This window comes from Polyodon spathula, chromosome 9 (assembly GCF_017654505.1).
Source record: "Polyodon spathula isolate WHYD16114869_AA chromosome 9, ASM1765450v1, whole genome shotgun sequence".
Lineage (NCBI taxonomy): Eukaryota > Metazoa > Chordata > Actinopteri > Acipenseriformes > Polyodontidae > Polyodon > Polyodon spathula.
This window is the reverse complement of record NC_054542.1, coordinates 41,749,820-41,764,721: the sequence shown is the minus strand read 5'-3', so window position 1 is coordinate 41,764,721 and position 14,902 is coordinate 41,749,820. Positions and strand designations below refer to the sequence as shown.

Genomic DNA, 14,902 nt, shown 5'->3' with positions numbered 1-14,902 from the left:
ATTCTGCTGAGTGCCCCCAGAGGTCACTCTGGCTTCCTTGCTTGCCATGGTAATGACGCACTGGATTACAGCGCTTGGCTGGGGGAGTGACAGGAGCTGCTATCTGGATCATCTAGGTCACTGGAGGTAGACAGCGGGGTGTTGTAATAAGCTTAATGCCTGGAGTGCTGGTGAATCAGCAGGGCCCTGAGTACGTGGACAAGGGGACTGGATCAACATGCAGCTCGGTCAAAGACGGCAAGGAGTTTGTGAGGCTTCTCCCAAACGTGGACTAAATGAATATGTGCCTGCTGACGGGTGCCTGACCCCAACAACAAGCAGCCCTGTTAATTGGTCAAAGGGCAGTCTTTTGACCAAGCCCTATTGTTCTGCTCAATGAAGCAGAACACATACAGCTACCCATTCCGAATGCCTAATTCAGTCCTACTGCAGTGAGTTGAGGCTTTTGCAGTATATAATTGGCAGTTGTGAAGAAATTTTACAGAATGTTTTTTTTTTGACCAAACCCTGTTTTTACATTGCACAGTGAAAATGGGTAGTGAATTTTAAGGTAGGAAATGCATTAGGTGTTAAACCCCTTTAATTGGTTAATACTGAATTACAGTGAAATGGTCACTGAAGCAGAACATGGGGTTACACTGCACTTGCAGGACTACTTGCCTATTATTATTACGTGCATTGTTTGCCTATTATTGAACAGTTAAATTAAATTAAACAGGGATCCTAAGTCAGTTAGTGACAAAACAGGTTTTATTCTGTACATAGTTTTGATTTCGAATGTATTATGTGTGTGCTCAAAATAAACGATCACAAAAAATAAAATGGGTTTTATTGGGGTTAAATAAGGAGAGTTCCGCCCGTGGGATCTTGTCGGCAGGGAGTGCACGTCGCAGCGTCCCGCCCGTGGGATCGTTGTCGGCAGGGGGTGCACGCCGCAGCGTCCCGCCCGTGGGATCGTTGTCGGCAGGGGGTGCACGCCGCAGCGTCCCGCCCGTGGGATCGTTGTCGGCAGGGGGTGCACGCCGCAGCATCCCGCCCGTGGGATCGTTGTCGGCAGGGGGTGCACGCCGCAGCGTCCCGCCCGTGGGATCGTTGTCGGCAGGGGGTGCACGCCGCAGCGTCCCGCCCGTGGGATAATTGTTCCCCTCTCGGTGCTTTCTGAGGCTTGTTATATTGTTACAAGGTAAACCCAATAAGGGTTGTGTACTGTAAACCATTTTAGAAACTGCCATAAAAGTTTGTACTTTTGCGATAAAGTAGTCCCTCGCTAATACAGAGACCGCTGTGTCATACATTCGGATATGCCAGACACAGCTAATGCACCCCAGTAATATCCAATTAAGTGTGACGCTAGATCACTGTGAAAAAAATTAAAAACGTGTGTTATACTGACACCACGGACAGGATGAAAATAAACGGAAGAGCAGAAACGGATAAATCTACTAAATCACTAAAATTAAGTATTAAAAGAGGGCATATAAACTCACTCTACAGAGTTTAAACTAATTGTAATCAATTTGTTGGAAAAGGGCGAGAAGCTTTCAGAAATACTGAACCAGTGGTTCAAAACACAAGTGAATTTTAAAGTCTCGAATTGCTTTTGCACAGAAAACCAAAAGTAGCAGATAGGTTGTGTGTTTTACTTGGAAGTCCCGCTTACACTAACATTTTCTGTATAAATGCACAAATGTAATATGTGCAGTATATTTAAGGTACTGTATAGTTTCATAACATGTCCACGCGACACCATGATCTATTATCTGTTAATTGTGCACTAAGTAGGCTATGGTAAAAAAGAAAATGTGCTCCAATAATTTAATTCCAATTTAAAGTAATGTGTGCCATGCAGCAGCATGATTTATTTTGTGTTACCGGTTGGCTGAAGTCAAAAGAAAGTGGGTCAGGTATTTGTTTGATTTTACTACTGAACTGTATACTGTATAGGCTTACTGTGCAGATTTATATTTTTACATAATGTAATGTGTAGGGAGAACACAGTAGTGGTATTTCAGCACAAGGATTTATACATTTAAAATAAACTGAGCACTATATTTGTGTTTTTATATAAACCCGGGCACCTCATTGTTTCTCCAGACATGTCTTGTTTAGCAAGGGACTAATGTATGTCAATGTAACTTTTTTTTGTTTATGTAGAAATGTTTTTAGAGTTGTTTGATCTTTCATTAATTTTGGGGATTTATACTTCTGTGATAAGGTGTGTTGAGAGAGTTCGTATAAAGTGCTTAAGCTCAGTTCATGTGGTTTCTAAATTACTGTCATTATTAGGTAGCGTAACCACAGTGTTTTCATAGCGATTTTAACCAAAGGAATTCAGTAACTAGACAAATATCACCAAATATTCACAGTGAGTCTGAGTCACAGAGAGAGAACCCCTTTCCACTGGGCATTTTCTTGAGGCCCTGAATAGACTAAACTGTGTCTACTGAATAAAGCTAATACAAATTCTACCAGTAATGCTTTGCTCATTAAAACAAAAACATAAAAATGAATATTAAATGAACTTCAAAAGGATGCTGCCAACTTGTAAATGAAGTGCTGGTTATATAAATAGGTTAAACCAACAAAAAGCTCCAAGGGGATTAGTTCCCTGGATTGCTTTATTATTAACCACGGCTTGCTGGCCATTAGCTTTACATTGACTGCAGAGGGATGCTGAGTGTTGAGCATTGATACCACGAATAGCAATCCTCTAATTAGAGTCTTAAATATTTCATTTCCTTCCATGCTAAACTGATTGCTAGTGAGAAATAGAACGCTGGATACACTGGGAATGATGCAGCCTGGCTCCTTGGCCTCCACTGATTTCATTGCTTCAATGGAGTAAGAGCAGTAAAGCTCCATGATGTTCTTCCCCTGAAATCGTGAGGTGCTACAGTGACATTGAGAGGTGGGGAGCTGGCAGTCCTGAGGCTCATCTAAAACTTGAAACAATTACTTTGAAGAGCGTGCAATTAGTAAAATAATTGTAGCTATCAAAATCAAGATATTTGTTGGAAGGAGTAGGTTTAAAAGCACAGATGATTTTACTATCTGTTGTTGGAACGCGCTTGTGTAGTAATCTGTCTTTTTTTTTTTAAAGGGTCTGAATATGTGCTCAAGAGTGTTTCAGTATTAATGTCACACACTGTTATACAAAGCCAAGGTCATTTCCAGCCGTAGCTTAATAGGTTTTGTCAGTTCAGAGTTGTTTGCTAAACACAGCGTGTGCAGATAGTACATACCCGCACTAAAGCCACAGTCGAAGGGGTAAAAAAACAAAAACATTTGCAGAGCTGACACTTTGATGCCAGCCTGCTGAGCGGATGGGTGTGTGGCTTTCAAGATGAGGGTAAATGCCACAAAGAAAAATAAATGTTTGCACAAGCTTTAGCATGAAGAAAGTGCCATTGCCTTAGAGTCCTGGGGGATTTCTGCTCTTAAAGATCTGTAGAGTATATCAGAGAGATATACTGCAGCTAGTATGAAGTGGAGTCATTCTATGTCTCTTAAAAGGCCAAAACTGCTGATAGGCAAGATGTTGCATGTTGCGGTTTCCGTTCTGTATCAAAGACATTCGTTTTGGGTAGGATATTGGCACAGGAATTGAGGACAGTGTCCTGTATACACACACACACACGTGAAATGAAACTCCCAGAGGCATCTTTAATGTGTTTATACTTCCTCGACCAAGAATTTGGAGATGTTTTAAAAAAAAAAAAGTGAAATAATGGATTTATTTATCTGTCGCTTGCTCTCAGATAATACAGTCCTCAAATCTACTCCTGTTCATTTATTTTTAACAAACAGAATAATGACATGCTTTTTGTTTTTGTTAATGCATTGTTTTTCTTCCCCAGAGATTTAGAGTGCCAAGGGTTGCCAATAGTGAACGGACAGTGTGATCCCTATGCCACTGTCACCTTACTGGGGCCCTCCAGGTAATGCAGAGTCTGGCTGAATTCACAATTCAATTCACAGTGGGCTATGTTCTGTTTTAAGTTCAGTTTCATTACCATTCAAGTTCAGTTTGCACAGTAAGAGCTGGTGTTGACAAAGTAGGATTAGTGTTTGTTGGAATTAACTTTTTGACTTCTAGTATCTCAGTTTCTTTCAACTTCGGATTTCTGACGTGGTAAACAAAGGATTTGGGTCCTATACCCTCTAATGCAGCATTAAGATGCTCCCATACCAGAACACTATTGGAATCAAACTTGTTACCTCATAGTTATACAAGGTGCACAGCTTCTGTCCTGAAAGTCACGGGCCAGTCCGTGTTTTTCTGGTCATCCTTATTAAGTTTTATGGTATGGTCAGAACAAATATCTCAGCTCAGATGACCCTGGTTGTGCTACATGAAGGACTGTATAAAAGCTGTGCATAGTAAAAAAAAAAAAATAGCAAAGCACAGTAAAGCAGATTGAAAGCATGCTAAATTTAGGGTTAAATGTATAAAAAAAAAAAAAAATGTGGTAATTTAGTTACATGCACAGTATAGCCATGGGAAAACTATAAAATGATATGCAAAATGTATTGTGGAGAATAATATAGAGGTGTTGGATGCAAACACACACTTTATAAATTCCTACTTCAAATAAAAAAAAATCTCCTAATTTAGTTTTCTTGACAATTTTCTTGTGTACGGACAAGTTCCCGCTCATGTTTTATACTGTTACTGACAACAGTTAACAAAAAAATACCCTAAAATCTACACTACTTGTGGCTTTTAACCAGTTCTGCAGACGTGATTGGTCTTGGGCTTGATGTCAATGTGCAATCTTTGGTTTTGTTTTGACACTTTGTTTCTCCCTTGGTGGTAGGTCTGAGGCGAAGAAGACGAAAGTGAAAAGAAAAACCAACAATCCCCAATTTGATGAAGTGTTCTATTTTGAGGTTTGAGCATTTCATCTATTTTACTGGCTTGCAAGTTCCTTTCCTTCTTTTTTTCAATCAGAATATGTTGTTGTTGTTGTTGTTGTTGTTGTTGTAGTAGTAAATACCTCAGTCCATGCACGCTGTTTTAAAAAGTATATGTGGTTCCTGTCTCTCTTGAGTGTATTACAGAGACATGACACAGAATCAATACAATGTTTCCATGCCTCTTAAAAGGACAGCCAGCTAGGCTGTGTCTTTCTCAAGTACCCACTTCCTCAAACTGGAACCACCTCCTGCATAGCAGCTGCAGGATCGAATATAAACGGGGAAATAAGACAAGGAACCCAATTTATATTTTACAAATGCTGACAATAGAGGGCTTTCTTTTAGCTGAGAATACAAGCAGCTTCCTTCTTTTTTCAAACGTCAGAGTGCAATATGACCATAATCAACTCAGACTGAATTTGTTGGATCTTAGATCTTGCTACAGCTTTCGGTGCAGAAGCAGGAATGATAGTAAACTGGTAGGTTGACTAGAGTTAAAGTGTGTATTGCACACTGAACTGACATTGCATTCCACCACTTTCTGCCTTGTGTCCTTCTTTGGTGTTTGTTGTCTTGGTTCACTGTGTGGGTTTCATTTTTTTATTTTTTTTGGTTAGCTGCTGTGTTGGGTGGGTCAGCCAGTCAGTCAAGGCAGTGTCATTAGGAGCGTGTGTTAGGCAATTCCCTGAAACCTTACATCATCCCCTTGGTTGATCTGCAGGGCACGCTATGCTTGACACATGAGGCCCTTCAGCTGTGCTCTTTAATTGCCAAAGCAGGCCAGTTATGTCTCTTTGTTTCTTTGCCAGATAAGGGGATGGGGTAGTTTCCCACTTACCTGGCAAAGCTAATGCAGGGTTTAATGGTTATGTGCTTCCATTTAAAACAATGAAATGGTAAACTGAGTCTCAGCTCTTCCTCGTGAATTTTAAGTTTTACAAGTCACAGGTGTTGGTCATGGTTAGACTGCATCCTTTTCGCCTGTGAAGATCTACTTTTTTTTTTCTTTCAATCCTGTGCTATAGGTCATGTGGTCTGCTTACAGCTAGACCATCCAGTACTAATTAAAGGGGACCAGTGAATCATATTGCAAGAGAGAATATTTTCAGAGCCTTTGTTGTGATCTCTTAGAAGCCTGCTTCCCATGGTGTCCCTCTGCAAGCCACTGGGTATGTTCCTACTAGCACCTGCAGCAGTAGGAGGTTATTGGGCTCATAACGCAAAACAGCAATTAAAAAAGGGATATGATTTTAAAATACATTTAGAGCACAGTTAATTTAAAATGACAAGAAAAAAACAACACCTTTGTAAAACCATTTAACAGTTTAATTGCAGGTACTGTACGGTGCATGACAATTTAAACTGTAAACTACACAGCTTATTTGTTCCTACTGTCTGTCCTAGAATTCTGTCTAGTTATGTCTGAATTTAGTAATGGTCGCTTTCTTTCTAGTCATTTCTGGAAACGCTGTGTGTGTCTGAATCCCCACCTAGGTTGTAAGGAATGGGGTTGGGAGGATGGCTTGAGATCCAGCTGTCCAGATGGCCTCTTCATTTTCACTTTAGGGCATCTCCTGCTGAGCCAAAAGGCCTAAATCCACTATCATGCCTGCGACTTACTTGTGGGATAACAAATAGATGAGCAGCTTCAGTCTGTACATGCTGAATTCAAATGCTTGTCTGCAGTAAACCTGGAATAAATGCACTCCCTTAGTATATTGTCTGTCTTCAGATACATATGCTTTACTGCTGCTGCTGGTGTACACAATGAACAAGGCCACTTTGTTATGTATGTATTTCTTTCTTGCTGTTTTAATCGCACAGTATTGTGGTTGGTTTTGGCTGGGTGGAGTACATTTCTCAGGGTTCTTGTGAAGAAAATTAGCATCAGTATTGTTCTGAACTGCATCCTCACTGAAACACTTCAGTGCCAGTGTTAATCATGATAGCATACTGCAAGATTAGGAGAGACATCCCTAGTAAAAGTTTACCACTGCATTTTTGCAGCTTTACCATGATTTTCCCATTGTTAGATTATGCATTTACCATAGTTTACCCTGGTTTACCATGTTTATTAATATGCTTTGCCTTACCTGGCTATTCTTTACAATGCTTGCCTATACTTAACCACGGTTTCACTGTGCTTTATTACACTTTGCTATGCTTTTACTGTGGTAAACATTTACAAGAGATACCCAGCTCTGTCTCTCAATTAACTGCCACTGGTCACTTGTCGAGGTATAAGGAAAGTGTCTTGTTATAGCCATACAGGCAGTTAAATTGGTCACACTTTAAAATCCCTGGGCAGCTGGTGTTCAGTAATCTAGTGCCTGCTCTTGGTGTTTGTGACATCCAATCTTAACGACACACCAGGCTCCAGAAATGGTGTCTATGCGGCAAAAAACGAGTCTGTGTTACATTGACTTTAGTCATACAAATGACCCCCTTTTTTAAAGGGGGGGGCAGCAAGGAAAAGCCATGCTTAGTCAGGGCAGATAAGTTCAGTGGAGAACTGAATCACCTTCAACCTGCTTTTTATCACATCTGTGTGTGTGTGTGTGTGTGTGACTTTAATATAAACTATATGTACCTATTTTTGGGATGTTCCAGCCATTTTATGTTTTTATTTATTTATTTTTTTGACAAATCTGTGCACATTTTATGCACACGTTGTTTATTTTCACTCACAAAACCAGTATTGTTAGTTGTCAAAAATGAGGAAGTGGCGAGCGTGTTTATACATGTGGAAGTGTGTGTGTGCGTATGTGCATGTGTGTGCATGTGTTGAGGATTTCTAGAGAATTTAAATTCTAAAGCAGCTTTTGTTTACCACTACAGGTGACCAGGCCTTTAAGCTACACCAGACGATCCCACTTTGATGTTGAAGAAGAAGATGTAGACAAGATGGCAGTTAGGTAGGGAAAGAAATGCTTAAAAACTAGTGCTACAGGAACTGAATATTCAATTATTGATATGAGCTCGTGTGAACAGGCTGGCTGTAGTGGTGACATCAGGCCAGGAAATGAATGCAAGACACAGCAACTGCGGGCGAATCGGCGACGCTGCGGCGCTCGGTGTTTTATTAACACCAGTAAAAATTAAAAGGTTTAAACAAAACAAAACACTCAAAATAAACGGCACAATGGCCAACCGAACAAACAGACAAAACAGTGGACAAAACAAACAAAGCACCATGCCTGTCTTCCAGCACCGTGTAGGAATTGTTAATTGTTTAATTACGGTTTTAATTATTTTTCTCCACTCTCGAAAAACACCAACCCCGAGTGAGTGAATCGTCAGACTATTTCTACAGCTGTGCCGGGATTCAATTACTAATTAATCATTCACTTGAATCCCAGCAACTCATTTGTGCAATCCCCGTGCTCACATACTAGTACATTTTATCTGCACGTGAAGTGATTCTGCCATCCTCATGTCTAAATACAACTATGTTTTAAATCACTTGTGCTACATAGACCCATTTATATCCCGTACACTTATACATACACCAACAATAACGTACTACATGCAGCAGATAACACATAAAATAAATACAGGGGCAGGACACACTGCCACAGCTCACCACGGAAATCAGGTGCTGACAGTCACGTGAGGGTCATTGGTGTCATTTAACAATCAGAGTGACAAGTGAAGAAACAGCTGCTTGGATTTGTGTTGATTATTGCTTTTCTTAGACTGGTGAACAGCGATCCACACACATCAAGCAGCTGTTTGTTCTCTTCTTTCACTCTGAATGGTAAACTAGCCCAATCAACAGCAATGACCCTCACATGATCGCCAGCAGAGCTCAATCTGAATAATTGCATAATTGGTTCATGCAGCTTTATTAAACGCACCAATCCTCCTCCAGTCTACAATAGGCTTGACACACTTTGCATCCCCAGCTTGTCGGGGCCCCAGAAGGTAAACCAGGCTTTAAAGGAACACGTTTTGACGCAGCATGGTTTTAGGGGCAGCATGCTGTTTCATGCATCGTTAAATCAAGTTATGCTCCCACACTGACTGCTGTAAATGTCTTGGTCCTGGTCTGACAGATCTAAGACCTGTTTTAATACTTTAGCCCTGCTGTCCTTCCAAACCCATCAAAGTGTTCCTGTCACAGATTACATCTGTTTGTCTTAGGTTCTTCCCTCAGATTCCACTGTGTAACAAATTTTTTATTTTTTTTGTTCCTGGGTAATAAGTGTTATTTCCTAATTGCTTATGCCTCAAAAGTACAGAAAAAAACAACATATGAATCCAAATTAACATGTATTTATACTGAAGTAATACAAAAATGACTACAAAAGATTTAGAAGTGAGTAGTGTTGAGATTTATGATTATACTATAAATTTACAGTATAATAGTAAATCTCGAAAAACTACTCACTTCTAAATCTTTTGTAGTCATTTTTGTATTACTTTAGTATAAATACATGTTAATTTGGATTCATATGTTGTTTTTTTCTGACTTTATGTGAACGAAAAGACACAAATTCACCCGTTTTCTCATTGGAAATAGGTAAATTTCAAAATATCACTGTCCTGGTCACAAAAGCAAAGTTTGTGGGGAATAATAGCCATTTTCTATACTTTTGAGGCATAAGCAATTAGGAAATAACACTTACTACCCAGGAACAAAAATTGTGTTACATAGTGTTCTCACATCGTGGTCTGACGAACTGATCCCAAGAGAGTTTTGTTGGCACACGTGCTAGTGTTAAAAACCGAAGCTCATTTTTAAAAACTGAATCTTTTCACAAGGATTTGTTTTTTTGCCAGATTTCTTGGTGATGAACTGAACAGACCTGAGCATGACACATTTACTCCAATCTAGCAAGCGAGTGCTTAAGAGAACTTCTTGCTTACATAAGTTCTTTTAGTTCTAGTTATATTTGTAACTTTTTTTTTTTAATTAAAGAATAAATACCTTCAAATTAGTCATATTCTTTGAGTTATAAAATGTACATTCCTCAATATTCTGTTTTAAGTAAAAAAGAAATAAATAAATAAACTTTAACTTGTCTCTCTTTCTTTTTTTAGAATTGACTTATGGAATGCCAGTAACTTGAAGTTTGGGGATGAGTTCCTCGGGGAAATTAAAATCCCATTGAAGGTGCTTAGACAGTCCAGTGTCCACGAAGCATGGTAACAAGAGTTTAATAACTTCTGCCTTGAAACATAAATGAACAGAGGGTCAGTGGGAAGGGCTTTGGTTAAAAGACACCAACACAGTGTAACACAGGCTGCTTTGTATCTATTGTGACACACAACAAAATGTTTTTGTTTGTTATTTATACAAAGGAAATATTCACTTTTCACCTTGAGGTACCATGTCAGTAGTTACAATAATTTAGAGCTGAATAACTCTGATTTGGATATGGCATATTCATTTCTAAGAGTTATTGTTTTGAGGGAGTGCTATTCTTTTTACAGTTGTATTTGTTGTTGGGCACAAACAAAAGTGACACGATTCCTCTAAGATCTTTAGTTCAGTGCCACTCATGCATTCTTATGATGACACGACTCATCCCTGCATGCTGTCACTGCTGTTGGACACCAAGCCATTATGTTTACACTTCAAAGATCCTCACTATGTACAGTATGCATGTCGAATTCTGTCTCTTCGTATAGTTACTCTCCTTAGGCATGGAAACAGAAGGCACTGTGCCATTGTGTTTGTTTTGCTGTTATCTACCAGTTTTAACACAGGTTTGAATATGTAATACTAAATATCTGCTGAACTATTTTTAAGCATATATATTTCTGTGGGGGAGATGTGTCCTGTTTTTTTTTTTTTTTTTTTTTTTTCCCCGGTATTGACAAAAACACACATTTATTTTAACCTGGGCAATTTGCCACAATGGAACTGCGTACTGGTGTGCACTGTGAGCTGCCTTGCAGTTTGGAAGGGCTGCCTGTGGAAGGACACGATGGAGATGATGGCAGGACTGCACCTCAACAGCTTTTCTCCTGTTTGAAACATTCAAGTTCAGTGAATGAAATGAAAACAATCAGCGCTCTGATTTAAACAGTGACAGATTGTGTTACTGTCATTCAAACTGAGAAGCACGCTGTCTCCCGGATTCTCTGCTGTATTCTGATTGTATTAACACTTCGTCGACCATGTGTAGGGTCTTGTTTAAACTCAAGGGCCTGCTTTGATGTTTTTTTGTTATGCTGTTTTTTTTAGGTACTTTCTGCAGCCAAGGGACAACGGGAGCAAGTCTGCCAAGCCGGATGACCTGGGCTCCCTCAGGTTGAACGTAGTTTACACAGAGGACCATGTTTTTGCGGCAGAATATTACCAGCCTCTCAGAGATCTGTTACTGAAATCAGCAGACGTTGAGGTGGGGCTTCCTGTTTACCTGTCGATTTAAGCATTCTGAACTAGGTCTGCTTTCTGAAGAAACATCTTGTTTAGAAATGAAGGGTTAGCCTCAGTTTGGGTGTGTTTGGGTGTGAAACGCTGCAGAAAATAACTTGCATCCGCACTATGAATTTACATTTCAGTTTGCACTCCCCTACATTTAAGAAGATCTCATTCCCCTTTTTTAAATAACACAAGCATTTGAAAATGAGTGAAAATTTGTGTAAATACCTCCATTTAATTTGTTGTTTGTTTTGGTAAAATTATGTTACAGTAGTTTTTGCCTGCTGTTCTTTTGAAAACTTCAAACACAAAACCAAGCAATATAATTTATGATGTAGTGTTTTGAACATACTGTGTGCATAAGCAGTGAGTGAACAGTTTTGTCTTCTCAAAATGAGTTTCATTCCACTGGTCCTTAAAACTGCATTGAGGTTTGGTTGGACGGGCCAAGGGTACACGTGTGTGAATATCAAGTCTGATTTGGACTTCACGCATCTAGGTGAGACCCTGTAGGATGAACGCGACTCAAGACTCTTGGCATTGTTTTGGCAGGTGCAGTTTTTATATGTTACAGAATACATGACCGGGACCCAGCCCATTTGTACCACTGTTAAAACAACAGAAACCCTCTCTGTTGGTCGATGGGAACAACTGGCGTCTCAGTGTAAAGTTCACAAGGTGGGAGCGGTGCAAGTTTAACCCTGTGTTTTTTGCTTTTTTATTCTCTCCCCGCAGCCAGTATCTGCCTCTGCCGCTCACGTGTTGGGTGAGGTCTGCCGAGAAAAACAGGAAGCAGCCATACCATTGGTTAGGCTCTTTTTACACTATGGGAAGATTGTGCCTTTTCTCAGTGCAATTGCAAATGCAGAAGTTAACAGAACTCTGTAAGTATATTGTTTATGTTAAGCCAGTACAACAGGGTTGCATAACACTGTGTTTATAGTGGAGAGTGTGTGTGTGTGTGTGTGTGTGTGCACTGCCCAGCCCTACCAGAGGTACTGGGACAGCAGCTCTGAAACACAACGGCTAGAAGAGTTTTTTTTTTTACGTCACTCACACCCCTTACTTACTCAATATCCTGGTCTCCCTACTTTACAGTCGTCTTCTTTGTAAATATGCTATATATGTTAGTGAGAAAGCTATGTATAGTCATTCCCCAAAATGTTACCTGTTTTCTGAGATACAGAACGACTAGTGATGGGTTTGTATTGCCCATTAACCCCACGCTATGGTACGGATAGCTCTGGTTTTGTATTTACAGCTGTTGTATGCCTGTCAGTAACATTGAATTATTTTGACACACATATAGGAATGGACATTTTTAGCCCATTTGATTGTGTTGGGTAGAACTTGTCCAAATCACAAAGCTCACATTCTTGTTTGCACACTGGCACAGAGCTACCTGAGGACCACTTTTCACTGGCTCATATGGGTTGGCAGGTTGCTACTGGCTTGCATATGAATGCTCTATATGTAACAATATTTATGTGTATGGTGGCATGGGTTCATTTTTGAGAGAATGATATTGAATGTTAGCTTTTTTTTGTTTCCTTCCAGAGATCCAAACACCATTTTCAGAGGGAATTCATTAACATCCAAGTGCATTGACGAGACCATGAAGCTGGCCGGGATGCATTATTTACAAGTTACATTGAAGCCAATCATAGACGAGGTAAGTACTGCACTCTGCATTGATCTGGGCTGCACTAAGGTAGCTGGTTGATCTGGCTGCACTAAGGTAGCTTGTTGATCTGGCTGCACTACGGTAGCTGGTTGATCTGGCTGCACTGCGGTAGCTGGTTGATCTAGGCTGCACTATGGTAGCTGGTTGATCTGGGCTGCACTGCGGTAGCTGGTTGATCCGGTGTGCACTATGGTAGCTGGTTGATCGAGGTGTATTATGGTAGCTGGTTGATCTGGGCTGCACGACGGTAGCTGGTTGATCTGGGCTGCACTATGGTAGCTGGTTGATCTGGGCTGCACTGCGGTAGCTGGTTTATCCGGTGTGCACTATGGTAGCTGGTTGATCGAGGTGTATTATGGTAGCTGGTTGATCTGGGCTGCACGACGGTAGCTGGTTGATCTGGGCTGCACGACGGTAGCTGGTTGATCTGGGCTGCACTGCGGTAGCTGGTTGATCTGGACTGCACTATGGTAGCTGGTTGATCTGGGCTGCACTGCGATAGCTGGTTGATCAGGCTGCACTATGGTAGCTGGTTGATCGAGGTGTATTATGGTAGCTGGTTGATCTGGACTGCACGATGGTAGCTGGTTGATCCAGTGTGCACTATGGTAGCTGGTTGATCTGGACTGCACTATGGTAGCTGGTTGATCCAGTGTGCACTATGGTAGCTGGTTGATCTGGACTGCACTATGGTAGCTGGTTGATCCAGTGTGCACTATGGTAGCTGGTTGATCCAGTGTGCACTATGGTAGCTGGTTGATCTGGACTGCACTATGGTAGCTGGTTGATCCAGTGTGCACTATGGTAGCTGGTTGATCTGGACTGCACTATGGTAGCTGGTTGATCCAGTGTGCACTATGGTAGCTGGTTGATCTGGGTGCACTATGGTAGCTGGTTGATCGAGGTGTATTATGTTAGCTGGTTGATCTGGCTGCACTATGGTAGCTGGTTGATCGAGGTGTATTATGTTAGCTGGTTGATCTGGGCTGCATGACGGTAGCTGGTTGATCTGGGCTGCACTACGGTAGCTGGTTGATCTGGGCTGCACTACGGTAGCTGGTTGATCTGGCTGCACTATGGTAGCTGGTTGATCTGGCTGCACTATGTTAGCTGGCTGATCTGGCTGCACTATGGTAGCTGGTTGATCGAGGTGCATTATGGTAGCTGGTTGATCTGGGCTGCATGACAGTAGCTGGTTGATCTGGGCTGCACGACGGTAGCTGGTTGATCCAGTGTGCACTATGGTAGCTGGTTGATCTGGCTGCACTATGGTAGCTGGTTGATCCAGTGTGCCCTATGGTAGCTGGTTGATCCGGTGTGCACTATGGTAGCTGGTTGATCAAGGTGTATTATGGTAGCTGGTTGATCTGGGCTGCACAACGGTAGCTGGTTGATCTGGGCTGCACGACGGTAGCTGGTTGATCTGGGCTGCACGACGGTAGCTGGTTGATCTGGCTGCACTGCGGTAGCTGGTTGATCTGGGCTGCACTGCGGTAGCTGGTTGATCTGGGCTGCACTGCGGTAGCTGGTTGATCTGGGCTGCACTGCGGTAGCTGGTTGATCTGGGCTGCACTATGGTAGCTGGTTGATCTGGCTGCACTATGGTAGCTGGTTGATCCAGTGTGCCCTATGGTAGCTGGTTGGTCCGGTGTGCACTATGGTAGCTGGTTGATCAAGGTGTATTATGGTAGCTGGTTGATCTGGGCTGCACTACGGTAGCTGGTTTATCTGGCTGCACTACGGTAGCTGGTTGATCTGGGCTGCACTATGGTAGCTGGTTGATCTGGACTGCACTGCGGTAGCTGGTTGATCTGGCTGCACTATGGTAGCTGGTTGATCCAGTGTGCCCTATGGTAGCTGGTTGATCCGGTGTGCACTATGGTAGCTGGTTGATCAAGGTGTATTATGGTAGCTGGTTGATCTGGGCT

General features: G+C 41.6%; 1 protein-coding gene across 2 annotated transcripts in view; it reads left to right on the top strand.

Moving 5' to 3' along the window:
• The window catches only part of LOC121320890 (ras GTPase-activating protein 3), a 70,249-nt gene that overhangs the window by 42,710 nt on the left and 12,637 nt on the right, over positions 1 to 14,902 (top strand). For both annotated transcript variants that reach the window (XM_041259651.1, XM_041259652.1), the window contains exons 6-12: positions 3,858 to 3,938; positions 4,818 to 4,890; positions 7,756 to 7,832; positions 9,961 to 10,065; positions 11,111 to 11,267; positions 12,026 to 12,174; positions 12,848 to 12,962. In XM_041259651.1, the coding sequence (XP_041115585.1) occupies positions 3,858 to 3,938; positions 4,818 to 4,890; positions 7,756 to 7,832; positions 9,961 to 10,065; positions 11,111 to 11,267; positions 12,026 to 12,174; positions 12,848 to 12,962 (757 nt within the window). The remainder of the gene's footprint in view (positions 1 to 3,857; positions 3,939 to 4,817; positions 4,891 to 7,755; positions 7,833 to 9,960; positions 10,066 to 11,110; positions 11,268 to 12,025; positions 12,175 to 12,847; positions 12,963 to 14,902) is intronic.